This window comes from Aotus nancymaae, unplaced genomic scaffold (genome assembly GCF_030222135.1).
Source record: "Aotus nancymaae isolate 86718 unplaced genomic scaffold, 86718_ANA_hifiasm-v0.15.2.pri h1tg000076l, whole genome shotgun sequence".
NCBI lineage: Eukaryota > Metazoa > Chordata > Mammalia > Primates > Aotidae > Aotus > Aotus nancymaae.
This window is the reverse complement of record NW_026988491.1, coordinates 697,116-724,114: the sequence shown is the minus strand read 5'-3', so window position 1 is coordinate 724,114 and position 26,999 is coordinate 697,116. Positions and strand designations below refer to the sequence as shown.

The window sequence follows — 26,999 nt, the reverse complement described above, 5'->3', positions numbered from 1 at the left end:
AGCAGGGCTCAGCCAGGGATGACGTTGGGTTGAAGTTGGGTTGCAGGGTTGCCAAGGAAAATGCAGGACATCCAGTTAAATTTGAATTATTTTTTGAGACGGAGTCTTCCTCTGTCACCAGGCTGGAGTGCAGTGGTGTGATCTCAGCTCACTGCAACCTCCGCCTTCCGGGTTCAAGAGATTCTCCTGCCTCAGCCTCCCGAGTAACTGGGACTACGGGTGCACACCACCACGCCCGGCTAATTTTTTGTATTTTTAGTAGAGACGGGATTTCACCGTGTTAGCCAGGATGGTCTCCATCTCCTGACCTCGTGATCCACCCTCCTCGGCCTCCCAAAGTGCTGGGATTACAGGCATGAGCCACCGCGCCCGGCCCTAAATTCGAATTTTAGATAAACGATGGATAATTTTTTTTCACAATTAAGTATGTCCCCCACAATATTTGGTACAGCGAGAATGCTGGTCTCACTGCATCTGACTACTTTCATTCTCATTCCGGGAACAGCCTGTGATCAGCTCCTCCAGGCAGCCAGCCCTGATATGCGCCCAACCCTTCAGGCGTCCCTGTGCAATACTTGGGACATGCTTATACAAAAACCTTATTCAATGTTTATCTGAAATTCAAATTTAACTGGGCATCCCGTATGGTTTGCTCAGTCTGACAGCCCTGGGGACTTAGCAACTCCCATTGTTGGGGGGCATATCCTGATCACCAGATTTCCTTAAGCAGGCTGTCCCTGGCCTACCCAACCCCAGTAACTAGCCCAGGCTTGTATCAAAGACCAACGAATTTTCAAACTTCATTTTTCTTCTGAAAGAACAGAGGAAACATTCTCTTGATACCTGCCAGTTAACAGAAAGAGAACAAAGAAACACCCTACCAGTTCCCACAAATCAATTGGTCTAAAAAGTGCCCCACAGAAATACAGGGGAAAAAAGCAAACCACTTCAAATGCTTCTTTGACAGGAATTCACGCTGTGACCAATGGCTTTGCGCAGACGCCTAACAAACAGGTCAGGCTGGGGAGAGCTCGGAGGGGCCCAGCTTGGGCCTTTTCCCTTCTCAAAAACAAACAATTCTTTTGCTGATTCAAATGGATACATTTGGCCAAAGCTCATTAAACGAATAAAAAAATCAGTGCTGAGATAATTTCTCATCTCTTGCCTTCAAGGTCAAGGTCTGGGCTCCTAATGACCCCAAACCATGGAGAAAAGCGTATGAAAAAAGAACACGCTGCTGAGTAAAGAGGATGCCCCCCCCCAACAATATTTGCTTTAGCAAGAATGCCAGCCTCACTGCACCTAATTTCACGTTCATTCCAGCTTGTTTCGTTTATGAGTTTTGAGAATGAAAGAAATTTCATGCTCATTCTCATGGCCAGCTCTTGGTCACCTCTTCCAGGCAGCCTCTCTGATACAGCCCCAACTCTCCAGGCTTGCCCATGCAATATTTGGGACATACTTATAAGGTGACAAGCAGATTATCAAAGACGGGGCAGACACATCACCTCACCCAGGGCAGAAACAGACTCTACAATAGCGGTTCTCAAAGCAGGGTTCCTAGACCAGCAGCTTCAGCATTGCCTGGGAACTTGTGAGAAATGCACATTCTCAGGCCTCACCTAGAGCTACTCAATTAGATACTCTACGGATAATACTCAGCAACATCTAAGAGAGAGAGAGAGAGAGAGAGAGAGAGAGAGAGAGAGAGAGAGAGAGAGTGTGTGTGTGTGTGTGTGTGTGTGCGCACGCATGCGCTTAGCAGCTTTCTTTTTTTGTTGTTGCTGTTTTGACACAGAGTCTTTCTCTGTCTCCCAGGCTGGAGTGAGTGGCGCAATCTCTGCTCACTGTAACCTCCGCCTCCCAGGTTCAAGCAATTCTCCTGCCTCAGCCTCCTGATAGCTGGAACTACAGGCGTGTGCCACCACGCCCGGCTAATTTTTTGTACTTTTAGTAGACGGGGTTTCACCATGTTGGCCAGGCTGGTCTCGAACTCCTGACTTCAGGTGATCTGCCAGCCTCCGCCTCCCAAAGTGCTGGGATTACAGGCATGAGCCACGGCGCCCAGCTGAATTTCTTTCTTTTTTTTTTTTTTTTAAGGAGTAGAGAGTTTAATAGGCAAGAAAGATGGGAGAAGGCTGAATTGCTATAATGACCGATGATGTTGAGTATATTTTCACGTGCTTAGTTGCGATCCATTTACATTTTTTTTGTATGTTCTATCTTTCGGCCATCTTTTTTGTTGTTTCATGCATGAGTTTTGAGGATTACTCTTATATTCTAGATAAAAATCCTTTATCAGATAAGTGATTTGCAAATATTTTCTCCCAGTCTGTGGTTTGCTTTTTCATAATAATAGTGGCTTTCAAAGAGCAGATGCTGTTCCTTTTGATAAAGTTAATTTGTTCTCTTATGGACTGGGATTTTGGTGTCTCATTTAAGAAATCTTTGCCTGAATCAGGGCTACAGAGATTTTTCTTACCTTTCTTCTGGCAATTTTGTTGTTTGAAGTTTTACAATTAGATCTGTGATTCATTTTTTGTTAACTTTAGTATGTCGTGTGAAACACAGATTCTTTCTTTTTTTTTTTTTTTTTTTTTTTTTGTGGCACCAGGATATCCAATTATTCCAGCACTATTTGTTTCCCTGGCATATATGTTTGAAAAGAGGCTTTGGAGTGGAAATTATCTACTTCCCTCTATCTGGTGAACTCCTATTCATCCTTCAAAACCCAAGCCAAATGTTCCCTTGGCTAAGAAGTCTTCCCTGGCAAAGGCCAAGTCGTTCTATCAGCTATCCTGTGGTGCCCGCAGCATTTTGTGCAACCTCTGACATACTCTTATCTCACATGATTGCATTAATTTCTAAATCTGTTTCTGCTAAAATGAAAATTCATGGAGGAGGACCACACTCCTAGCACTCAACACAGGCCCGGCATAGGTGGTGGTGAAGGTATTTGGGAGGGAGGGGAGAAAACAATGGTTACAATAACTGAATAATAAAATATCAAACCAGTGAATCATTTGCTTCTTTAAGCAATGAAACACCTAACTCTCAGCCCCACTAATCGACTACATTCATTAGAAAACCATTGCTGAGCCAGGTGCGGTGGCTCACGCCTGTAATCCCAGCACTTTGGGAGGCCGAGGAGGGTGGAAATCATGAGGTCAGGAGATCAAGACCATCCTGGCCAACATGGTGAAACCCCATCTCTACTAAAAATACAAAAAATTAGCTGGGTGTGGTGGTGCGCGCCTGTAGTTCCAGCTACTCCGGAGGCTGAGGCAGGAGAATTGCTTGAACCCGGGAGGTGGAGGTTGCAGTAAAGAACACCATTGTTGCAGGCACCTACCCAAGTTAACCACCAGTAGCATTTACAAGAGCACACTTTAGGCCGAGCCCTGTTCTAGGCACGTTATGCACCACCATTTCACCCCCACAACAACCCTATGAGGCAGATACTGCTACTCTCATCATTTTACTGAAGAAGAGATGGATGTCCAGGGAGGTCAAGGTCAGGGCTTCGGCTTGAACTAGACAACCTGATTCCAGGCCCTAGTCCGACCTCCACCTATGCTACATCTGGTTTCTTTATTTGTCCAAGTCTCCTTTCCCCAGTAAGCCCAGACCCTACAAAGGCAGCCCCTGACTCTCCCACGTGACCAACCCTTGCCAGCTATGAACCCCGGTACCAAAGGAGACAAGTTGCAGGGGGGCTCCACGTCACCCTCCCATCTGGCCCCAGGGACACAGCCTCACATCCCACCCCAAAGGACTTCCTCCTTACCTTGGACCACACGCCCATGCCAAAGGAGCTGCTCTCTCCCATGTGGTGCAGGTTCAGCTCCGTCCTGGAAGCACAGAAGGAACCAGGAGTCAGGAGCCACTGTTCACACTAGGCCTGGCAGGGCAGGTGGGCGTCACAGTGTGAGGCTCCAAGCCACAGCCCAGGCACCCCAGTGGCTGTCCCTGGCCTTGGCCCCGCTAACTCTGCCCTGGGACATCTTCGATCTCTCAAATATTCCTCCCTCACAGCCCTCACTTGGCCTTTCCCAAAAGCCAGGAAATCCCAGAAGAAAGAATAGTAGAGGAAAATCAGGATGGCAGGGACTGACCCCAGATCTTCTAATCAGCTGGGTGAGCTCACTCAAGGGTAATAACAAACGGTCAACGCGAACGAGTCCTTGCTGCACGCTGAGTTCTAAGATGACTCACGACAGCCGCACTCCATGGGTGCAAATATGATTTCCATTTTGCAGTGGACAAAACAGAGACACTGAGCGTGAGTACTGCCCCAGACTTCACAGCTAGCCAACATGCAGCCAGGAGCTGAACTGCGGTCTGCTGGCCCCGCAGCCCACACTCCGCGCCATCCTGCCACGGGCGCCTCTCCCAGCCTCAGTCTGCACTTTATGAACCAACACGATGTTTAAGGCTCCTTCCGGTGTTCACACCGCAGGTTCCTTGAGAGTAAGACCTGCAGATGGGCCACCCACTTTTGCAGGCTTCAGGAATGCAAGCCAAAGGTGGGGTGGGGATGGCTGTGCCCCTCGCCCCCTCGAATCACACTCTCTACTCACAAAAGCGTTGTAGAGCCTAGCCTAAGGTCCCCAATCCCCATGCGGGTTCAAATTGTTTCCTGGAAAGTGGGGCTTACTCATCAGTCTCCGGCCAGCTTGTCTGGTTCTGGGGTCTTCAGTGTCCTCTCCCTGGACTCTCTACAGACCCCACACCCCTCTCTGCCTCGTGACTTTGACTCTCACCAGATAGGCTTCAAGTTCAACCCCAGTGCTGCCATGTAGTGGATAAGGTAATTCTCTTCTCTGCAACTCACTTTTCCTTATCTGTAAAATGGGCTCCCTACTCCACTTGCCTCCCAGGATTAAATGAGATATTGTACATAACCTCACACTGTCGGGCTGGCACAGAGTAAGTGCTCTGTGTTTTCCTCACACTCTCTTCCATTCACTGGAAATTCAATCTGACAAGTAATTAAGAAGCATCTTCCTGGTGCCAAGGCCAAGCCCTGTGCTAGGTACTGGGAAGGCAGAAAGAAGGATGACAGGACCTCTGATGCAAAGATCTCCCATCCACCTGGTGAGGAAGGGAGACCTGCACACCCCAGCATGGCAGCTTCTTGAACCAGAAGCACATACCGGACACCAAAATGGTAAAAAGGAGAAACTGAGGAGCAAGAGTCAGGCAGTGTTCCTCTAACGAAGGGATTTCGAGTAGGGTTTTGAAGGATGAATACGAGTTTGCCACATGAGTGCACGGGAGAAAGAACATTTGTGCAGTGGGAACCAGTTTTTCACCTTTGGAAGCCTCCATAGGGGTGAGGGACCAGGTTGGCAGCAGCAGAGGTAGAAAAAGGGAGGTAATGGGGGGGTCACCAAGGAGCCTTCAGAATGACTATGACTCCCTGAGGGGTCTGAGTTGCTCCAAGCACTTTACTCTCTTGGGGTCCCTGAAACTCATCTGGATGACCCCTTCCTTTCAGAGGCAGCTTTGGCCCGGCTTCTAAGGCTGCCAGACTCAATAAGGATGCCACCAGCACGGAGGCCCCTGGCCTGGGCCCGGCTTGGAGTGGAGGCCTGGCACCCTCTGCTAGCTGCAGTGGAGCCTCATCCTTCCTGGGCCCACCCCAGGATAAGTCCCCAAACCCCCTCCTCAGCAGGCAATGCTTCTGTCCCCAGAGCCAAGCCCCATCCATGGGATACAGATGAGAGAGCCCCAGTGTGGGGCTCCAGAGCCGGAACAGGGGTGATGTGTGTGTCCCTCGGTGTTCTGAGAGGTGAGAAAATGGAGGCCCCAAGATGTAAGGGCATGGGGCTGAAAGTGGGGCTCAAACACCTACGTTCAGGCTCCACCCACCTTTGCCTTCCTGCATTACACCCTTACTATGCGCCGCACATGGCGCCTGCTGCCTTGACACGTGATCTCATGTAAATGCCTCCAGGGTTGGCGCTAGTAGGAACCCATTTTACAGGAGAAACCAAGGCTCAGAGAAGCCCATGTGGGGCAAAGCCGGGATCCGATCGACGTTCCTCTGAATTCAAAGTCATTTCTTTGGATGACCTGGTCAGGGCCTGCAGGGGGTATCAAGGCAGACCAGCTCCTCCCAAATCTACAACAAACACAAAGCATTCGCTAGGTCCCGGCGCTATTTTAAGGACTGTCACCTGTCCATTTTTTAGCCCTCACCACAACACTGCGATATGGTCACAGCTATTTTGTAGATAAGAAAAGTCAGGCTCAGAGACGTGAAGGCACTAGCTCAAGGTCACACAGCCAACGAGTGGAGAAGCCAGCATGCAAATTCACACAGCCTTGTCCTCCAGTTTCCGGTCCTTGTCACTCTGCTATACCACCCTACTCCAAGTTCTTCTACAGATTCTCAAGACCTTCTAGAAGCTTCCCTGCTGCTCAGTTACTATCACTCTGAAAACTGGGAGTGCCTGGGATGCCCAGGACAGGTTGAGGCTGCCTTCAGATGCAGAGGGAAGGCTGGGGAACAAACAATGTTGGGGTTAGAGCAGAGCAACCACAAATTACCACCCCTCACATGGGAAAACCTAGTTTTTCCTCTCCCTGGAGCTTCACGAGGACCATGCATCCATCCAATAGAGGAGGGAACCAAGGCTCTGGGAGAGGAAGCCACATGAGCTCCATGTCTAAGGATGCCCTGTAGATCTGGGGAAGGGCAGAGATGGCTTTTTGGGCCACCTCCTCCAGGAAGCCCTCCAAGATGAGGCTTGCATGACTACCCAGCTCACTGTTCCACTCAGCTCCAGGTCTGTCCCAAGGCACCCCATGTAGGCACACCCTACCATACACCCAAAGCTCCCACAAAAGTTTAGAAACTTCTGGAAGACGTGGGGGTCTGCTGTCCCTCTCCTCTTCACACCGTGGTCAGGGCCAGTGTTGACATATCACTGTCACAGCAGCCAGCCTTCACTCCCAGCATTTATAAAGAGCTGAATGTATATTATCTCACTTAATCCCACAAGGTCTAGGCAAGGTGTTGTTTCCACATTACAAAGGAAGAAACTGAGGCTCAGAGTGAATGACATGTGACATGTGATCAAAGTCATCCTGCGTGTGAGCTGTGTGTACCCAGGCAGCTGGAATCGGAGGCCATATTCCTATTCCCTGGGTCCCGCAACCTCTCAGTGCTGGGCAGAAGCTAAGGCTGGACCCCCAAAGAACAGGTGCCCTTTGTGGCAGTGCCCTCGGCTGTCTCTACCTGCCCCAAGTGCTCACCTGAGATCCAGGTCCAATCCAGCCAGCATCTGGGAGAACACCTGGAAGTTACTTTCCCCTTCCGGCTGCCGTGCCACGCGGCTCTTCTCCAAAAGCATTGTCTGCAGGGAGACAGGACGAGCACCCTGTCAGCGCTTTGGGTACATCTGCTCGTGCCTGGCACGCGGCCACCCAGAAGCCCCGTCAGGGTGCCCCACTCTGATCCACTCTTTGAGGCAACATCTCAGGTCCAACTTTTGCTGGCAACCTCCAAGTCAAAACCTCCCAGTCCTTTGTCTCGCTAATTCAGAGTCCACCTAGGAAACCAACTAACGCAATAGATTCGTTCCAATTAAGGCATCAAAGGCAATAACAGTCAAACGAGGCCACCCTCCAGCATATTCCTTTTTAATAGAAGCCTTTAATACCTTAACCCGAACCGTGATTAAGGGTAGGATTTCAGGGCCAGGACAGAAAAGGGACTTATTTGGCATGGAGGGGTTTTCCTTGAGTCTGGATATTACGCCAGCTCCATGTGCAAACAACCCTTCTAATAATCTAATCCTACTTTATGTTCAAACAGAATGTTTGAGGGAGACGGGGAGGGGTGCCGATGATTTTGGAGATGAGAAGGAACAGGCCATGTGTTCATCACACCCAGACTGCTGCAGAAGGCTGGCAAGTGTCTGTTTAATTTCAACTTGCGCTTTTAAGACCCGGCTAATGAGAGGCTGAATTCTGTATTAGCTCATGAATATTTCATCCCCCTGAGAGTCCGAAGCACAGACGGGTTGGCTTGCCCCAGAAGGGAATGTTCCAGGGCACCAAGTGAGGTGGGGAGCCACTGGCCCCAGCTAGAGGACCCATGCCCATTTCATTATTTATTTTTATTATTATTACTTTTTTTTTTTTTGAGATGGAGTGTCACTCTTGTTGCCCAGGCTGGAGTGCAATGGTACGATCTTGGCCCACTGCAACCTCCGTCCTCCTGGGTTCAAGTGATTCTTCTGCCTCACCCTCCTGGGACCTGCTACTATGCCCAGCTAATTTTTGCATTTTAGTAGAGACAGGGTTTTACCATGTTGGTCAGGCTGGTCTCGAACCCCTGACCTCAGGTGATCCACCCACCTCGGCCCCCCAAAGTGCTGGGATCACAGGCGTGAGCCACCGCCATGACCATTTCAGACACATCCCAGAGTCCTAGCTGGAGGCGTGGGCTCTGCTGTGTGGGGCTGGAGACACAGCGGCCCAAGGGCCCCCTTGCACATCCACCCAGAGGCCTCACCTGGAGCTGAGCAGCCGTGATGCGGCCTGTGGCGTTGAAGTCCAGTGACATCACCATGGTGAACCGGGTGGCGCTGCAGCTGTGGGCCACGGACACCGAGCCAAAGGCCCGGAGGATGGTGAAGGTGGCTCGGATCTTCTCCACTGTTGGGGGCACGGGGCCAAGCGTCACGGATGGCCCAGGTGCTGCCACTCCCACCTCGCACAGGCCCACCTTTTCCACGGCGCCTGCCTCAGCATCCTGTGGGCTTCCTGTGAGCTTCCCGCCATCCCCTCCCTGCCCAACCCAACTCTAAACCACATGCATTTCACTGAGCGCCACCTGCTGGGCTGGTCCTGTACTACCAGCCCTGGCGTAGGGGAGACAAGATTCAATCTAGAAGGGCCAGGGATAGGCACAATCTGGGTAACAGAGGCTGCCCTAGGGCTTCCCAGACCTAATAGAACCTAGAAAGAGGTGAGGATGATAACATTCTGGGGCCTGCCCCACAGCTTAGAAGCAGGCTTGCAAAGCCCTCTAATCTCCCCACTACTATTCATTGCATACCTACAATGCAACAAGCACTGTGCTGAGCACCTGGATACAGCCTGACCTGACTTCCACCCTCAGACACATACAATTCACAGCACAACTACATTTGGAGAGACTGTGCCTCTTCCCCAGCTTCTAGCATAAGCCAGATATAGAGTAGGTGTTCAGCAAAGCATTGCAATAATCCTGGTGGAGAAGCAGTGTAGCCCAGTGGTTACAAGAGATGGAGGTCTGCCCTTTGCTAGTTATCTGATTTGGGGCAAATTAGTTAACTAGCTAATTAACTAACTAATTAATTAATTAAATTTAATCCTCAGGTGGCTGTCATGAGGACCAAAAGTTTTTGTTGTTGTTGTTGTTCTTTGAGATGGAGCTTCTCTTGTGTTGCCCAGGTTGGAGTGCAATGGCGTGATCTCGGCTCACCGCAACCTCTGTCTCCCAGGATCAAGCGATTCTCCTGCCTCTGCCTTCCAAGTAACAGGGATTACAGGCATGCATCACCACACCCAACTAATTTTGTATTTTTAGTAGAGACAAGAGTTCTCCATGTTGGTCAGGCTGGTCTCAAACTGCCAACCTCAGGTGATCTGCCCTCCTCTACACTCCCTGGGCTTCTTCCCTAGCCTGCTCTGCCAGCACTTTTTGAAGAACATTCAAGTTTCGAACGTATGTACACTTCAGTTTCCTCTCTGGTTATTAGTTTCTCATGAGTGTAGACTCTGCCCTTCTATCTTCACTGGTCGAGTCATCTGTTCAGTTGAGCAGGTTGTGCACTGCCCCAAAACACCACATCCCCAGAGCGCATCATTCACATCCCACTATCCTAGACTTGTGTACTTATGTTAGGATGGTTTCCCAGCAGATGGCAGTCAAGTATCTGCTTCTAACAACATCAATGTATGATGATTGTTCTGCAAATGGCCACCAATGTCTTGAGGAAAGAGTGCCTTATTCTAATTTCAACAAATGCATCTCAGTGACCCAGGGATAGCCCTGCTCAGCAGCAAGCAGGGAGTGTGCACATATCTGGTGCTCAGTGAAGGCTAGCTGAATGAATATAAGAAAGAGCAGCTCAGCATCCCCTTCCAACTCTCCCCATCCTGGCCCCAACTGTACACGTCACCTAGAGGCCAGCGTACCTGAGACCCTGCCATCCAGGCTGCCTGCCATCCCCACCAGGTGCTCCAGGACCTGCTCACAGCAGGAGGTCTTCCCAGCGCCACTCCGGCCCAGTGCCACAATGCTCTGGTCTCTCCAATGGTTCAGCAGCGCCCAGTATGCCCGCTGGGCCATGGAGCCAATGTGGGCGGGCAGGCCATCCCGGCGGCTCCTGGGCACCTGTAGGAAGACCACAGGCATCATCAGCCTTCACACCCAGCCATTGCCTAGGGAGCATTCTAAGCCAGTGCCCTGCCCCAGGTTTAGGATCCAGAACCATGTCCCTGCCTCCCTTCCTACTCTGTGGGAAGAGCCCGACCTGTGTGTCTAGTCCCGCCCCTGGCTCACTGTGCATCCTTGGACCGCCCACGCCTGTTTTCTGAGCCTAGGTAACCTCTTTAATTGGTCAGAGGCTTGAATGTCAGCTGCATTCACCCATGGGATTCATCTCACTGGTTACTCAAAGCGTTGAATAGTATCTGCTTCAAACGAGGCAACTGGATAAATGGCATAATTATCCATTGTGATTAGTGATGTCTGCCACGGACACAGGGAGTGATACGTGGAGGGGTTAGTGCTATGTGTGCTATATATTTGCCATAAGAGATTTAGGTGATGCCTGAAACCCCATCTGCTTCATCCATTCATTCATACTTCAGTCAAATAATCCATTATGCAGCAGGCACTCGAGCACAGCATGACATAAAATGGATAAAGGAAATTCTAGCCAATCACAAACAGATACCATTATATGCCTGTGACAATGACTGAAAAAAACACTTACCAGTCACTACCAAGTTTTGGTGAAGATGAGGAGCTACTGGAATTCTTATACAATGCCAATGGGAATGCTGAATGATACAGTCACTATGGAAAACAGCCTGGCAAATTCTTCTACAGTGAGATACACACATATCACAGAAACCCACAACCCCTCTCCACGTATTGACTTAAAAGAAATCAAAGCGTACGTTCATAAAAATTCCCTCTATGTCATTGGTTATAGTGACTGTATATTCAAAATCACCAAACCCTAGAAGAGTGCAAACACGCTTTAGCTAGTGAACTAGGAGAATCACCCATCCTAGTTTTAGCGATGAAAGTCTCATGTCCCAGAAAACGTTTTAGTCCCAGGAGAACCAGGACAACTGGTCACCCTATGAACAAATACGCAAGCTAGTGCCTCCATGAAATAAAATAAAGGAACAAACGTGGATAAATGAAACCTCATGGATGAATCTCCAATGCATTGCGCTGCCTGGAAGAAGCCAGTTTGAAAGGTTACATACTGTACGATGCCATTTATATGATTTTTTTTTCTTTTGGAAAAGGTAAAATTATAGGGACAAATAAAAACAGGTCACTGGCTACCAGGGGTGGAGCTTGGGGCTGAGCTGACCACAGAGGGGCCCAGGGAACTTTTGCGGGTGATGGGAACTGTCTTATAATTGATCGTGGAAGCAGTTTCGCAACTACACACCTTTGTCCAAAAAGCACAGAACTGTACACTAAAAAGGTGACTTGAACGGTAATGTAAATTACACCTCAATAAGCCCGATTTTTTTCTTAAGTCCCTGCTTGGTGGAGCTTGCCTTCTGCTGGGAAGAGACAGATGATCAACGAAAGAAAGAATTGCATTGTAGTGAACGGGAGGCATTTGAAAGCCACACGCCTGAATGAGATCACCGGGGAAGAGTGTGGGGACAGGGCACTCTGACAGAGAGAGGTCAGGGATACCACAAGGAAGGCTGACCGGGAGGCTAGTGGGCTGGAAGCAAAACCAGGAAGGCAGAGTCCTGGAGCAGAGGAAGGGTGTGTTTCCAGGAAGAGGGGGAGAAATGCTGCTGAGTTCATGAGTTCAATAAGAGGAGATCAGACACCTGACATTGGACTTGGCAGCAAGGGAAGAGGGCAGGAGGTCACTGTGAGGTCAGTGGGAGGGCACTGAAAGGAACAGAGGGATGGGCCGTGCTGCAGGAGGATATCCAAAACCCAGGATGCTGAGGGTCCCCACTGGATCCAGCACGGCCCCATCTGCCCTCCCTAGCGCAGACCCTTGGCCAAGCTAGGGGCACAAACCCCGTGTGATGGCCCTTACTCAGCCTGGATGGCCAGCTTGGGGCTGGGGGTGTCCCCAGTCCACTGCTGGCCTTTCCGGCTCCAAGCCCCTGAGGAACAGTCATGAGTCCCTATCCTGATGGCAGATGTAGGGCTCAGCAGGACCCTAATGCAGGCAAAGGGGGGACATGCCCCTGCACTGGACACAGCCTTAGGGCTTAAGGCAGGCAGAGGGTCCTGGGGTCTGAGCCCTAGAGCCATCCCCCAGTCTGGAAAAACTAAAGTTGAAGGGACGGGCAGTCCCGTCCATCAGCCCACTCAGGCCCACTGCCAGGAGGGAGAAGGAAGAATTCTGCACGTCCAGGTTCCTGAAGGCACTCATATGTGCGTGTGTACACATGCCTTTGCATCTGCGTACATGTGCCCTTGCACGCATGCACACAAGTATACTTGAAGGCACATGCACACAATTGCTGAGGGCTCCGGACGCAGAGATGGTGCCCAGTTCTATCCACCCAGACACGCCCATGCTCAAACTCATGCTCTTATTCACCGAGACCTGCACGCCCTCAGGCACATGCCCAGACCCCAGCCGCCTGGTGGGGGCTAGCCCCACAGTGAGAGAGGCCCCCAGTGCCGCCCAGACCCCACCAGCCCATCCTCTAGGTGGTCTCAGCCTCACCGCAGACCTGTGCTGCCACCTGGTGGCCACATGGGGAATCAGAGGTTGATCCAGCCTAAGGACAGGAGGTGGTTGTGGGTTTGAGTGTGGGAGGCTGGCAGGCTTGAGGGAAGGGTGGGGACCAGTGCTGGACCCCATCCCAGGGCAAGGAAGGCAGATAGGAGGATCTACCTTCAGGGTGTGTAGCAATGCCTACACCTTTTAGCACTTTTGCCTAAGTTCTGATGCCTCAGTCCAGGACGGTGAGTGAAGGGCTGCTTGCTATCAGGGCCTATGAAGATGTCCCTTCCAGCGATTTCCAAGGAGCCAGAGGAGTCACTGGGCCATTTGGACAGCTCAGAGGCTTTGGGCTGCAGTAACACAAGCCTAGGCACTCACCACAAGGAGGGGAGAGGGTACGTGCCAACCTCTGGCCCACCCAGAGCTTCTGAGGTCCTCCCAGGCCCTTGACCACGGACAGCTGTGTGGGAGAGGCCCGGGGAGTGAGTTAAGGGGTGGTGTGGGGCACTTTGGAGGAGAACAATCTTGGAGAGAGGGGAACAGTACCGCTATATCCCCTTATATCCCCTTTTATGGATTTAGCATTGTTCAGGGATTAGGGATGGGTTTGTCCCACGGGGCTCCAGAGGGCAAGAGTGGCTTTTCATCCCCAATTGGCAGAGGAGAACATGGAAACCAGAAGAGGTATCATGATCTTTCCTAGACACCAGGTGTCTAGGGGCTTGTGACTTCCCAATGAGTCCCCAGAAGAGCACACAGGTAAGATGTCTCACCTCTGGCAAGCCTCCCTACCTCCACCAAGACTCTTCCCATCTGTCCTCCACCCAGCAGCCAAAAGCATCCTTTTACAACCTAAGACACACGCGTCACTGCTCTGCTAAAAACCCCAGTAGGGACTCTCTCTAAGCCTACCCTGCCTCGGGAGGCTGCCCGGTTCATAAAAAATGAATAAAAAATCCCCAGTAGCTGCCATCCCTTTCAGAGAAAAAGCCAGACTCATCATCCTGAGAAGCCACGCAGCTCTGTTCTGGCTTCTTCCAACCTCTCCCACCTCATTGTTGATGGCCTGTCTTTTCTTCCTAGAACAGCAGCCCCACGAGGGCAGGCTTGCTCGCCCGGCATCTTCCCTGTTGTCTGGGCTCGGCCCTGTAGGAGACCCCCTATCAATAGCTCAATCGCTATGGATTGAACGAATGAAGGGGCTGCGCTTCAATGACTCGGCTGAGGTGCCTCGTGTGTCCACGAGGTGGCGCTTAAAGATTTCCTTTGCTGTTGTCCATCGCGACACAAATGGGCCTTTTCTACACTTCCGAGGGAAAAAAAACTAAAGCGCAACTGAAGCTTCTGTTTCTCCGTTGATGTGGGTGCTCGGGACTCCCGAGAGACCAGCATGGGATGAAGAGCACGCAGGAGCGCGGGGCCCTGGGTGTTCTCCCGGCTCCCCTGCTTGCCCGTCTGAGAGTTTAGCGTGCGCCTGGCCCGGCCGGCTCTTCCCATCTGTAAGATGGGTTAGTAACAGTACCTGTGTTTTCAGCTGGATCTGTGAGAATGAGCTGAGTTAATACATGAAGGCGCGTGAAGCAGTGTCTGGTGGAGTTAATACTCATTCAGTATTTTCTTTCGTTATTCTTGTGATATTTAATGCTGCGGTTTCTGTCCTAATGGTGACTGATCTTTACTCCCCAGGGAATGGGGGACCCTCACGGTCCACACCGCAGGATACCCACAGTGCCACGAGAAGGATGCTGCTTGCAGAGAGGTAGACTGGGGGCTCTGCTGGTTCTGCTGCCACCTCAGATGCAGAGGGATCCCCCCAGCCCCTCCTGCCCTCAGCTCCCCAACCCTGCCGCCCATGGTCCCACCTCACCTTCCCTGCGGAGGGCACCGAGGGCCCCCGGGGCTGGAGGACGATCAGATCAGGCCCCGTGCACGTGTGCGGCAGCTGAGCCCTGTGGCGCTGCAGAAGCGTGTTCAGGACACTGGATTCGTTGACACTGATGAGAGAGGCCAGGTCCTCGGCCTGGTCCAGCTCAGGGGGGTTGGCCTGTGAAATCATCACATAGCGTCTCCTCTGGCCTCCTGGGCCCCTAACACACACACACACACAAGCAGACACATACACACATTCACACACACATACACTCACACGCATTCACACATATACATTCACACACATACACATGCACACATACACATATTCAGACACACATACACCCACACACACTCATACACACACCACACACTCACATATACATATACACATTCACACACATATACACTCACACACATACATGCACACACATTCAGACACATCCACACATATACTCACACCCACACACTCGCATACTGATACACCACACACATACACATACACACTCACAGACACACACATACATCCCATAGACATACACACATACATACACATATACACACATACACACACAGACACATACACATACACACATACACACTGACACACACATACACACATACATACACACTGACACACACACTCTGACACACACACACACACATACATACACACACTGAGCCCTTCTCTTGAGAGCCATGTGCCAGAGACCAGAACAGACCACAGGGACTCTGGATAGGAAGCGATGAAGCCCTTCAAATAACACAGGGCCACCCCTTCTCCTCGCCCTTTGTGCAGCCTACAAGGCACCCCCTCTGCTGTGGTCCAGCCCCCAGTGCACCATGATGGGAGACGCTCCCAAGACAGACTTGACAAAGTTCAAAGCACTTCCTGAGTCGCTCTCCTCTTCTGGGTCTTATGGGGAAGCTCTCAGTATGCTCCATGATACCCAGGAGTGGAGGCCAGTGACCAGACCACCTCGCTGGTCTCGTAGCTCACCATGCATGGATTCCCAGGAAACCGCCCAAACCCTTAGAAGCGAGGGGTGTGTGCAGCTGCGTCTTGAGACGTCTATTCTAAGAGGCATCCTATCATTCTCTCCAGGTTCAGGGACTTTTCTGAACCTAGTACTCGGGGGTTTGGGCCAAGCTTGAGCCCTCTCATGGATCGGCCTTTCTTGCAAGGCCACTGGACCTCTGTAAATTCCCAGTGCAGGAGAGGAAGCCTGAGGTGGGCAGAGGAGGAGCAGAAAGGAATGCAGATGAACAAGGAGATGAACTCCTTCTAAGTTAGCAGGCTGTGAGGGGTGGAAAGTGCATGACAGAACCTTTTTTTCTATCATTACACTGTGACTTGTCCTGAAAAGGATTTATGGTGCACAACAAAAAGGTATTCAAAGCAATTTAAAGAACAAAGCTGAAAGACAGTTTGATGCCAAAATATAGGCCATTAGAATCTAGGCTATGCTTAATGGCAAGCAGCAAATTTGGCTCTGAGTTCCCTGGCAGCCAGAGTGAAAACAGAAACATGCTCTGTAGTATGATTTCCAATATTTATAAAATCAAAAGCTGTCATTTTCTTGGGTCTATCAGAAGAACTCCCAGTACCAAGACCTGACAAACATGTCCCTTGATGTGTCCTCATTAAGGGAAATCACAGGACAGAGTGAATGACCCCCTAACAGTATCCCTCCAATAGAGCAATGAGTTCAGTGGGGTTCTTCACTATAACTCCCTCCAAGGCATCAAGCCAAAATGGTATTTGTAGTCAGGTACAAGGAAACCTCTTGCAGGGGTGGGGAAGGAGGGTATGGAACTGGGGGGCAGCAGGACAGGGGACTTACCCTATGGACATGCTCCTCATCCACCTCAGTGACGGTTTTGTCAGCATCAATGCAAAGTCTCACCCTTCCTGCTGGCAAATCTGCTGTTCCCTCATCTGGCTTTAGCACCGTAGCTGGCATCCCAGAGAGAGAAGGTGGAAGGGGAGGGGGTGGGAAGGGAAGAGGGAGTGGGAGGGGAAGGGGAAAAGAGGCGAGGAGAGGAGATAAAAGAGGCTCTGAGCAGGGCCAGCAAGCTTGGGAGGAGGCTTAGGACAGGTCAGAAAGAGGCTGCATCTTTTACATTTGGGGTCTGTTTGCATGGAGCTTTCTAAGTTGTGACCCCAAATCCTCTAAGTCCAGGCTAAGTCTGACTCACCTTAGGCTTTTACCAGCTAGCACAGTGCCAGGCACAAAGTAGGCACCCAGATGGTTGGGTACACTGACCTATCTCATACACAGACTTGGAATGGCAGATGATGGCATACAAGCTGCCACCTGCCCATCCAGTGCCCATGGCAGACATCACTAATCAAGCCTCTTCCCAGCCGTGTTTGGACTGGGACTCAGAATCACTTCTCAGTAGAGTGCAGCGATCAGCCACAACCAGTCGACAAAAGTAGGCTCATGAGATCAAATCTATTGGCCCCCTTGTACCAGACTCTGGGTTCCTCAAAGAACACCATAGGAAGCAAGCACGCTTGGTGTACAAATGAGTTCCAGTAAATAACTCATTGTAAGTAAATAATGAGTTACAGGTAAATAACACATTATCAAGACACAAATGCCTTTGAAAGACAGTCTCCACTGCTCCTCTCCCCTCCTTATCCCCAAAGTGTACTCAGGACCTGGAACATATGATTGGCAGCAGTAGGGGGACCCTCCAAAGGTACTAACACCCCTACTTACCAAGGGTAAATCCGTCCTTCTGAGCCAGCCAGACTTTCTCTGCCTCATACCATCTGTCCTCAGGAGCCTGAGGACAAAGATGACGTAAATTAAACCAGCTAATGACACCACTGCCCACCTTCCACCTTACATGGGGGTTTCTCACAGTGTGGTCTGTGGCCATCTAAATCAGAATCTCCTGGGGGAGAACGAGAGAGGGAGGGTGCTTGTTTAAATGCAGATTCCTGGGCCCCACGCCCGGCCTTTCTCCATGGCTGGCCCCAGGAATCTGCATTTTTAACCATCTGCTCTTTATGCCATCCCAAGTTTGAGAGCTGTCGTGTGACATTATAAGCAAGCTCCACCATGTCAGCCACGAGGAGACACCTCACATTTTGGAGACCTTCCCTCACTCTGTGGGGAATTCCACCCCAGGGCAGGTGCAATGGAAACCTCCAGATCTCCGCTCTCGAAGGAAGTGCCCGTCATCTCCTCTAGGTGCCTGCCAGTCCCAGCCAGTCCTCTCCAATTCCCTGCCCACCCTTTGTCCATCCCTGGGGGCAGATCTTTCCCATCCCTCTGTCTGTGAAGGGCCCCATCTGCCCCTCCCCGCTCCCAGAGCTGCAGCCCCGTCACCTGGTCTGCGTCTCTGCTGTGGCCTCCTTTGCCTGCCTCCTGTGGGGCCGGCCCGTCTTGGTTATCCTTCGGTATCCGAGGCCTTTCTGCATCCTTCTCCAGAGGAGGCTGGCTGAGTCCTTCCGGCTCTGTCTCCAGGGCACCAGCCCTGTCATCTGCTCTCAAGCAGGGCTCCTCTACTTCCTGCCCACGGCTTCCTGGCCAGCCTCCCTTCCCCGCAGCTGCTGGCGGCTCCACCATTGTGCTCACCTCGTTTGGGGCTTCGCAGCCCTTCTTAATCCAACTCCGAGCTTCACCTGCCTTCCCAGACTTACCCTGGGGCTGCCCCATCTTTTCCTTCTTATCCCAGGACTCACCTGCCCTCCCAGTTGAGCTCCGAAGCTCACCTGCTTTCTCTCCCATTCTCAGATCGTCGCCCGACTTGCCCTGCACTTGGCTCGTCTTCTCCGTCTGGGTCTGAGGCTCACCTGTCTTCCCTCCCTTACTTAACAGCACCTCTTCTTTGTCCTTATTCTGGGGACCATCCCACTTACTCCTTCTTCCCAGGAAACCTCCCCACTTTCTGCCTGGAATTTGGGGCCTAACAAGCTTCCCTTCACTCCCTACGTCCTTGGAGACATCCCCCTTCTCCACCGTGTTTGTGGGCTCCCCTCCCTCCTTCTCTGCTGTCCCGGCTTGCAGCCCCTCGCTGGGCCCTTGGGCTGGGGGCCTGGTCCCCTGGCTGCCTTTGCCCTGGGGCTCACCCTCTTTCAGCTCTTGGGTCTTGGGGGCCCCACCCGCCTTCCCTACTGTGCTCTGACCCTTTTCGCCTTTTTTCAGTGCCGCCGTTCCTTGGCCTGGGCCACCAAGACCCCCAGTCCTGGTCTTCTCAGCTTTTGGGGCCAAGGTCTCAGTGCTGGCCTGGGGGTCACAAGGAGTCCTAGAGGTCTCCCCTTTCTTTTCCTTTCCAGGGTCTGTGGCTGGGGATGGGGTTTTGCAAGAGGAGGTGTCATGGGAATGAGTCCTCTCTGGCTTGGCTGAGTCCGGGTCCAGCTTGGCCACCATCAACAATACATCACCCCTCCTCACGCCCCTCTTGAAGGAGAGGGTCTTTTTGGCTGGTGTCGCACTGGAGCCCAGCTCCTGGGCCTTCTCACCATTGATACTGGTCATCCGCTCAGGGTCGGGGCTGCTGGCCCCCTCACTCGCCTTGCCCAGAATGTTCGAGCTCCCAGGAGAGCTTGACTGGTTTTCCTGAGAGATCTGCTGGCTTCCAGGTCTGCTGTCACCGCTGGACTTGCTGTTGGGTTCGCTGATGGGAATTTCTGGGGTCTAGGAGAGAAACCACAACCATGCCTGCATAGCTGCTTGCTGACCCGACAGCTTTATCGTTCACTCACGCATTCATTCATTCATTTAATTGTTCACGTCTCCATTCATCCTTCCACAGATGCTCGAGCACCTCCAAATCCAACAGGCATGGCCAAGCCCAACACCCTAGACCTTGGCCCAGCTGCTCAACGTTAAGTGATGGAGTGGAAGGAGAGTGGACTTCGGAGCCCAACAGAACCAAGTTCAACTCCTGACTCTGACACTCTGTAGCTGTGTGACCTTAGTTAAGTGACTTCTGCTCTCTGACTCTGTTTTTTAATCAATAAAATGAGGATGATAAAAGGCTACCTTGCAGGGTGGGTGTGAGAATTTGTGATAATATATAGAAACTAAGCCCAACACATAGTGTGTCTGCAGTAACAGTAGCTGCTGCTACTACTGTTGTTATTTCTGCCTGGATTCTTCCTGGGCCAGTAGGGGATCTGGGAAAGGACCCAGAGCCTGTCACTAGAGGACCTGTTCTCATCTTGGCTCCAACACTCTCCAGCTAGACTTCCTCTCTCTGTCTCCACCATCTCTTCTCTCTGGGCTTCGGTTTTCCCCGGTACAGGTAGACACCATCTGACCATCCAGATCTTTTATAGGATGAAATGTGGAAATGCTCTTTGGAGATCATAGAGAGAGGTACACACTGAGATGCTGCTACTTCCACTGCCCTGGTCCCCATATCACACTCCCCATAGCAGCTGAGGACCCTGGTTTCTGCCCCTGGGGTCCTCCGCTCTTGCCTGACATAGACATTTGTGGCTGCATAACACCCAAGGGGTTTTCACTGCCTGCTCCATTCCCAGGCCTTTTCTCTGCCTTGTGATTTTAGCCTTGCTCAGAACTTCACCCTCAAAGCAGCCTGGCTGTGGCCTGAAGAGCTCACAGGTCCAGCTGTACCTCCATCTCTGCAGAAAAAGACCTCAACCTCAAAAGCAAGTTCCACCTTGATGTCTTGCTTCACCACCATCCCCAGCCTGGGTTCTTCCATCTTGGACAATGCTAGCACAGCCTCACAGACACCCAAGCCTGGGAATCTGGGACTCTCACCCTCCTCTTACATTCATTCCAGTCCCAGGGGCATGTTGATTCCACCCTGCAAAGCTTCACATCCGTGTCTCTTTTTCCAAACCCATGTCTGCTATCCCTCACCTGGGCCATTGTCACAGCCTGTGAACTGCTGTCCCTTCAATTTGCTGCCAGCCATTTTAAACCTGATCAAAAGATTCAGGTAGTTGCCTACAACTTACAGGAAAATCATTTGGCACCACCATTGGATGTTCAAACTCCTCAACAAGGAACCCCAGCCTCCAATCTGATCATATTGTCCCTACTGTTCCCATGTATGAACTGTACAAGCCTCTTCTCCCACCTGACCCTTCCCTGCTTCCAGGCGGTTGCCTATGCTGAGCTTACTGCCTGGAGTGTCCTTTCCCCTCTTCACTTGTCCACTTCTATACCCAGCTCAAATATCTCTATCTCCCCTCTATACATCTTTGCCTGAAGACTTCATATTGTTCCAAGCTTTCACAAAGTCCCAGAGCACTGTGCTAGTACACCAGTCACAGCATGGCCACCTTCTGCATTTTATTCTGGCTTTTGTGTCTCTCTCCTGTTGTAGGTAGACAATGCCACAGCAAGGTCTCTATCTTCATCTTTGTAATAATGATGATAATAATAATGTCTATCATTTGTGCCTTCTTTGCAATAAGCCCTATATCACCATCATGCAATCTCCTACTTAATCCTCCTAAGGAACAACTGGGGCAGATTCTGAAGTTCTACCCATCCTACAAGCAAAGAAGCAGATGCAAACATATAAGGTGACCCAGCTACAAAGGTGAAATGTAAAGCCAGTTCTCTCTGACTCTAAAGCCAGTGCCCTCAACTGCTGCATATTAGATAACCTTTTTTCTCTAGGTCTCTCTGGAATCTCCTGGGACACTGAAGAAAACTTTAATGCCTTGACCTTATTCCCAGTCTGATTGAGTCGGCCTGGGTTGTGACTCCCTGGGTGATTATGAGGTGCAGCTGGAGCTCAGCAACACGGCTCCGGAACCCATGGCCAAGTGGCTCCTCCTGACCTTCTGGGGCAAGGCAGGGCATAGCCTTGGAAAGGGATTGACTTCACTTGGCAAATCTCACCACTGTGTACACCATATTGAAAAGTAAGTCAGTACCTTACTTTTAACCAACCACCACAGAGGAGACAGTAACATGGGGTGGGCCAAACAAGATAACCAGTGACATCCTCCTCCCTCTCACCCCACCTCCATATGCCCATGAATTCTCTTCCTTTGGATCTTCAAAGTCATCAAAGTCTTTAGTGCCCCCGCCCTGCACCCTTCTTAGCATATAGAGGAAACAGCACCTCTAGAATCACTGGGGCCAATAAGAAACTCATAGCACATTTTTACAGGTGAGTAAACTGAGGCCAAGAAAGGGAAAGAGGTTGAGCCAGGACCACAAAAAGTGGCAGGGCCAGAGCTAGAAATCTAGATCTCCTTGACATTCAATAGGGGTTACTTTCCAGTCCAGTGTTATTCCAGCCTCTCCCTGTCCCTCATTGGCTGGGTAGCCTTAGGAAAACCAGGTCACCTCCCCAAGCCTTGTTTTCCATTCCTGCAAAATGGGATGGATCCTAATGGCTTCTTGCAAGGGTTAGGTGAGGATCAAATGAAACAGTAGTGCTGGGACAAGGCAAGCGTGTACCGAGTTATTTATTGATTGGGACAAGAAAATTAAATTGGCAGGAACCAAGCAGAGCTTGCTGCCTTGTGGGAACATGTCCTGAGGCTCCCTTGCTCCAGTCCCAGGAATATCTTGGCCCATGGTCCAGCCACCTGCTGTGGGCTGAGGCTCAGAGCCATCCTGCATCTTGGCTCTGAGTCTCCATCCAGGCCCAGCAGTGACAGTTTGTCCTCATCCATGGCTCAGCTCTGCCTCTTAACTTGCTCACAGTGACACCAGGACTGCTTACAATCTCATGGAACCCTTTCCCCCCAGGTCTCTGTGGCACTACCCTGGCCACCTCACTCACCAGACTGGTCCTTTCCCAGGCATCTTGTGAGAAAGGAAAACACACAGCATCTCCCCTTTGCTCTGCCTCTATCTGGTTTCATGACTTTGGGTAAATCACTTGACTTCTTTTCACCTCAGTCTCCACCTCTAATAAATGGGTAGAATCCCACCCACCCGCATTGCTGCACAGGGTATCAAATGAGCCATGAGCAGCAAAGAAGCATTGTCTGGTGATAAGCAGCACATAGTAGTATTTCATCATAACCTAACAACAGCCTGCTGGGGTCAACTTTGGCCCTCACTTATGCCTTAGGTCAGGCAAGAGTGAGAACAGAGCCTGTCCTCCCTATCGACCTCCCCAACAAAGACTTGGCAGGGGTATTTCAGCAGCTGCTGCTGTTCAGCTGCTTGAGGACCCCTCTAATGCATCAAAGTCATTCATCGGACAGGTGCAGGCATATGTGGGACTGAATTCCTAGTCAAATAACTTATATAATCCAGTAAGTACTATGCCAACCAACCACAATTAAGACAGGCATAGAAGGTGCAGCAGGATTCAGAGGAAGGAAGGCAATGGGAGAACCTTCCAGAGATGCGCTATTTGAGCTGGGTTTTGAAGGATGTATAAGAGCTCAGTAGATCAGGTTGAATAAAGGACATGCCTCAAAGCCAGGATAGCAGGAGCAAAGGCAGGATGACCAATGGATGGCTCCGAGGAAGCTCACAAGACAGAATGATGGGTATGGAAAGGCATCTGGTCCCACTTCTTGGGAACCCCTTACCTCTCGTTCTGGAGAGGCGAGAGCTGACCGTTTCCTCTGTCTTGCTTCCTTGGCCTCTTTTTCAGTCTCCCGGACCAGTTGCTTGATGAAGCCCCCTGGGATGACAGAGAAAAGGGGAGGGGGCGAGGACGGCGGAGGGCTCTTGTCCTCTTCCCGAATCTGTTTTGCAGAAGCAAGGAAGGAGAGAGCTCAGTGAGTCCAAGAGCAGGAGCAAGCTGTCCTTCAAAAAATGTGTGATGGAGCCTGGAGGGGGCCGAGGAGGACATACATGACCAAGCCCATGTATGAGAAGCCACAGCCAAGCAGGTGAGGCCCAGCAGGGCTCGGGGGGGGTCCCCGAGACAGCGCATGAAAATGGAATGTGGGGGCAGCCAGGAATTCTGCGGGTCAACGTGATTTCTGCCTGGTGATAGTTATTTGCATGGTCAAGGCTGCTGGTTCCCTTCCTTGCCATGGGACATGCCCATTTCTGGGAGGACCTGCTCTGAAAGGAGCTTTTCCAGTTTCCAGAAAGGGAGGGATCACAGGGAATCATCCACACTCTCCTGGTCTCCCTCGGCTTATAGTTAATATAATAGATGAATCAGTTAATCACTTACTGTGCACCAGGAACGTGGTGAGATAGGGACAGGCTGATGGCCATGATTTATATAAGGATCTGACCTTGCAGCTCCAACCCACTCAACTGACACCGTGCTGTGGCTTCCTGCTGGTCCTTAAACCAGGACCTGGGCAGCCAGAATTCTCCAATACTGGGTCCCATAACAAGCAGGTTGGACCCTGGTATTTCACCCCCAGAAATATGGCCGAGGCCAGCACTGGCTGGACTTATGGTGCAGCTGAGACCCCTCTGTTGGCCACAGCGACTTAGAGGCTGAGGCATGGGACTGGCTATGGCCGACTGAAGCGTGTCTTTAGCCTGCATCACTGACAGCCCATGAGAAGAAAAAAGAGTCATCAGCACTTTATATGGAAGAGCTCCATACTGGTTTAAAATAACCTCCTTATCAAGGTCCTCTGTGCATACGTGGGAAAGACATGCTGTCTGCAGCCCAGCTGATAAAGGGGGCATTCAAAGGAGATAGGAAAGGCCGGGAGACAAGGCCTTGGGATGAAGCTGGTGGATGCAGACCTCTGCCCAGGAACAGAGAAGCAGGGGCATGTGCTGCGGGGCCCACATCAACGTCACATTCCCCTTTATTCCTTCCTGATGTGGGACTGAAAGTCACTTCATAAGTGAGAGACAGTCTTAAGGCACACTCTGCAGCTTCCAATGCCATTTTAGCTGCTACCCCCAGACCAGGCTGGGAGGGTCAGGGGCCCAGAAAGAAGCTTCTCGCCCTCCCACACTTCCACCTCCAACTCATCAAATCACATGCACAAGGTGGAGTGGGGGTGCAGGAGGTAACAGCCATCTTAGAAAGAGTCAGCCCTTAATAGCCAATCATGAAAAACACGGAAGGGGAAGAAGGGATATCTGGGGGAGGAGAGCCCATTTCCAGTTCTCTCTGGTGCCCGAAGGCAGGGACCAGAGCAAACCACCCCTGTGGCATAAACCTGGCCTCCGACAGCTCTGCCTCTGCCCCCCATGTGCCCCTCCTCCCATCCAAACCCCAGTGCTCATCAGAGCTGCCATGAGGGTCGAGCTGGGACAGCTGGTCTGCCCTCATTTCCCCACCACCACCTGGAACAGAAAACGACCAGGCAGCCCTGGAGGGAGCCAAGGGTGTAGCCAGTAGTGGCCAGCTGGATTGGAAAGGCCAAGGCTAGGCTAACCGAGCTGGCTAGGAGAAGCCTGAAGGTGGGATTGCACATGCTACAAGATGGGCTTGATGTCAGACTCCCCGCTCAAGGCGGGAAAGGTTGGATTTGTCTCCCGAGGGTCGATTCAGTCCCTGCAGATGGCTGCAGCCCCAGCCATGAGTGTTACTTTCCTTCTGCTCCCACAGGGCGAGGCGTGATGAGATGGCCATGCTGAGGCAGTGCCAGGGCCGTGAGATGATGAGATGAGATGGAGCTCCCTGCCAGACGGCACAGAATGAGGCTTTACAGACACACACGGCACATGAGCTGGACAGACACAGGACTGACATACAGGAACACAGTGGGGAGAGAAGAGAGAGACAGGTTAGCTCACGGGCACAGCCCTGCTCCCACCTCCGCCAACACCACAAACCAAGACCCTATGGGGGAATGGGCACACCCAGGTACAGGCACTGTCAGCTACCCCTGCCACGAGGATGGTCAGGCAGGACACTGCAGGCCATGGTGTGAACAGTGCCCTGAAATATTCTTCCCCTTGGCCCCAAACTTTTATTGAGATATAACGTATAATCAGAAAAATACATGATCATAAGTGTATAGCTGAGTGGCTCTTCCAGAAAGAACACATCGATATACCTAGCACCTGATCAAGATTTAAACATTATAATTTTATTTATAAGAAGTTCAAGAACAGGCAAATCTAATCTACGGTAATGGAGGTCAGAAGAGCCGTTCACTTTGGGTTGGGAAGGGGCACGAGGGAACTTTCTGGGGCTCAGGAAATGCATCATATCTTCATCTGAGGGATGATTGCACAAGTATATGACATGCAAAACTTTACCCAGCTGTACAATTAAGATTGGACATTTTACTGTTATGTAAATCACATCTCAACCCACAAAATGAACAGAGACCTGGAACTCTCTCATGCCCCCTTCTGGTCATTACTTCCTCAAGGGAAAGCACCGTTCTAACGTCTAACGCCATGAATCATGGGGTTTTCTTTGTTGAGGGAGTACTTGGTTCCGTAGTTGGAAGATGAGGTGAAGGTGGGAAACCATAGCTCTCAGTCTGTCCCACGCTTGGAGACATAATTTGTCATCACATTGAGTGCCTTAGCAAATTTTCATAACTTTTGACCTAGAAAGCCCTTTTCTGGGAAACAAGATTGAGGAAGTAATCCGAAACCAGAAAATTTCATCACCGTGTTGATTTAGCATTGAAAGAGCAGACATGATGTCCGATAACTAGAGAATGTCAAATAAATTAGAGTACAGCCAATTTGCAGTGACAGTACGAATCCATCGAAGAGTATTTAATAAGCATTTTTCACTTGCTCTATCAACATATAATTATTATGTTTCCTTGTTTACTTACACCGGTTACTTCTCAGTCAAATATATGACTTTTTTATTATTATTACACTTTAAGTTCTGGGGTACATGTGCAGAACGTGCAGGTTTGTTACACAGGTATATACATGCTATGGTGGTTTGCTGCACCCAACAGCCCATCATCTACATTAGGTATTTCTCCTAGTGCTCTCCCTCCCTTTGCCCCCCACCCCTCACAACAGGCCCCAGTGTGTGATGCTCCCCTCCCTGTGTCCATGTGTTCTCATTGTTCAACTCCCACTTATGAGTGAGAACATGCGGTGTTTGATTTTCTGTTCCTGTGTCAGTTTGCTGAGAATGATGGTTTCCAGCTTCATTCATGTCCCTGCAAAAGACATGAACTCATCACTTTTTTATGGCTGCATAGTATCCCATGGTGTATATGTGCCACATTTTCTTTATCCAGTCTATCATTGATGGGCATTTGGGTGGGTTCCAAGTCTTGCTGTTATGAACAGTGCCGCAATAAACATACGTGTGCATGTGTCTTTAGAGTAGAATGATTTATAATCC

At 50.9% G+C, this 26,999-nt stretch overlaps 1 protein-coding gene across 2 annotated transcripts in view; it reads right to left on the bottom strand.

Moving 5' to 3' along the window:
* MYO18B (myosin XVIIIB) overlaps nucleotides 1-26,999 on the bottom strand; it is a 285,467-nt gene that overhangs the window by 243,877 nt on the left and 14,591 nt on the right. For both annotated transcript variants that reach the window (XM_064367868.1, XM_064367869.1), the window contains exons 2-11: nucleotides 25,265-25,414; nucleotides 23,329-23,489; nucleotides 18,170-19,480; nucleotides 17,555-17,621; nucleotides 16,670-16,782; nucleotides 14,824-15,000; nucleotides 10,198-10,396; nucleotides 8,528-8,670; nucleotides 7,264-7,364; nucleotides 3,788-3,851 (exon numbers count right to left, since the gene is read on the bottom strand). In XM_064367868.1, the coding sequence (XP_064223938.1) occupies nucleotides 3,788-3,851; nucleotides 7,264-7,364; nucleotides 8,528-8,670; nucleotides 10,198-10,396; nucleotides 14,824-15,000; nucleotides 16,670-16,782; nucleotides 17,555-17,621; nucleotides 18,170-19,480; nucleotides 23,329-23,489; nucleotides 25,265-25,301 (2,373 nt within the window). In that variant the 5' untranslated portion in view covers nucleotides 25,302-25,414. The remainder of the gene's footprint in view (nucleotides 1-3,787; nucleotides 3,852-7,263; nucleotides 7,365-8,527; nucleotides 8,671-10,197; nucleotides 10,397-14,823; nucleotides 15,001-16,669; nucleotides 16,783-17,554; nucleotides 17,622-18,169; nucleotides 19,481-23,328; nucleotides 23,490-25,264; nucleotides 25,415-26,999) is intronic.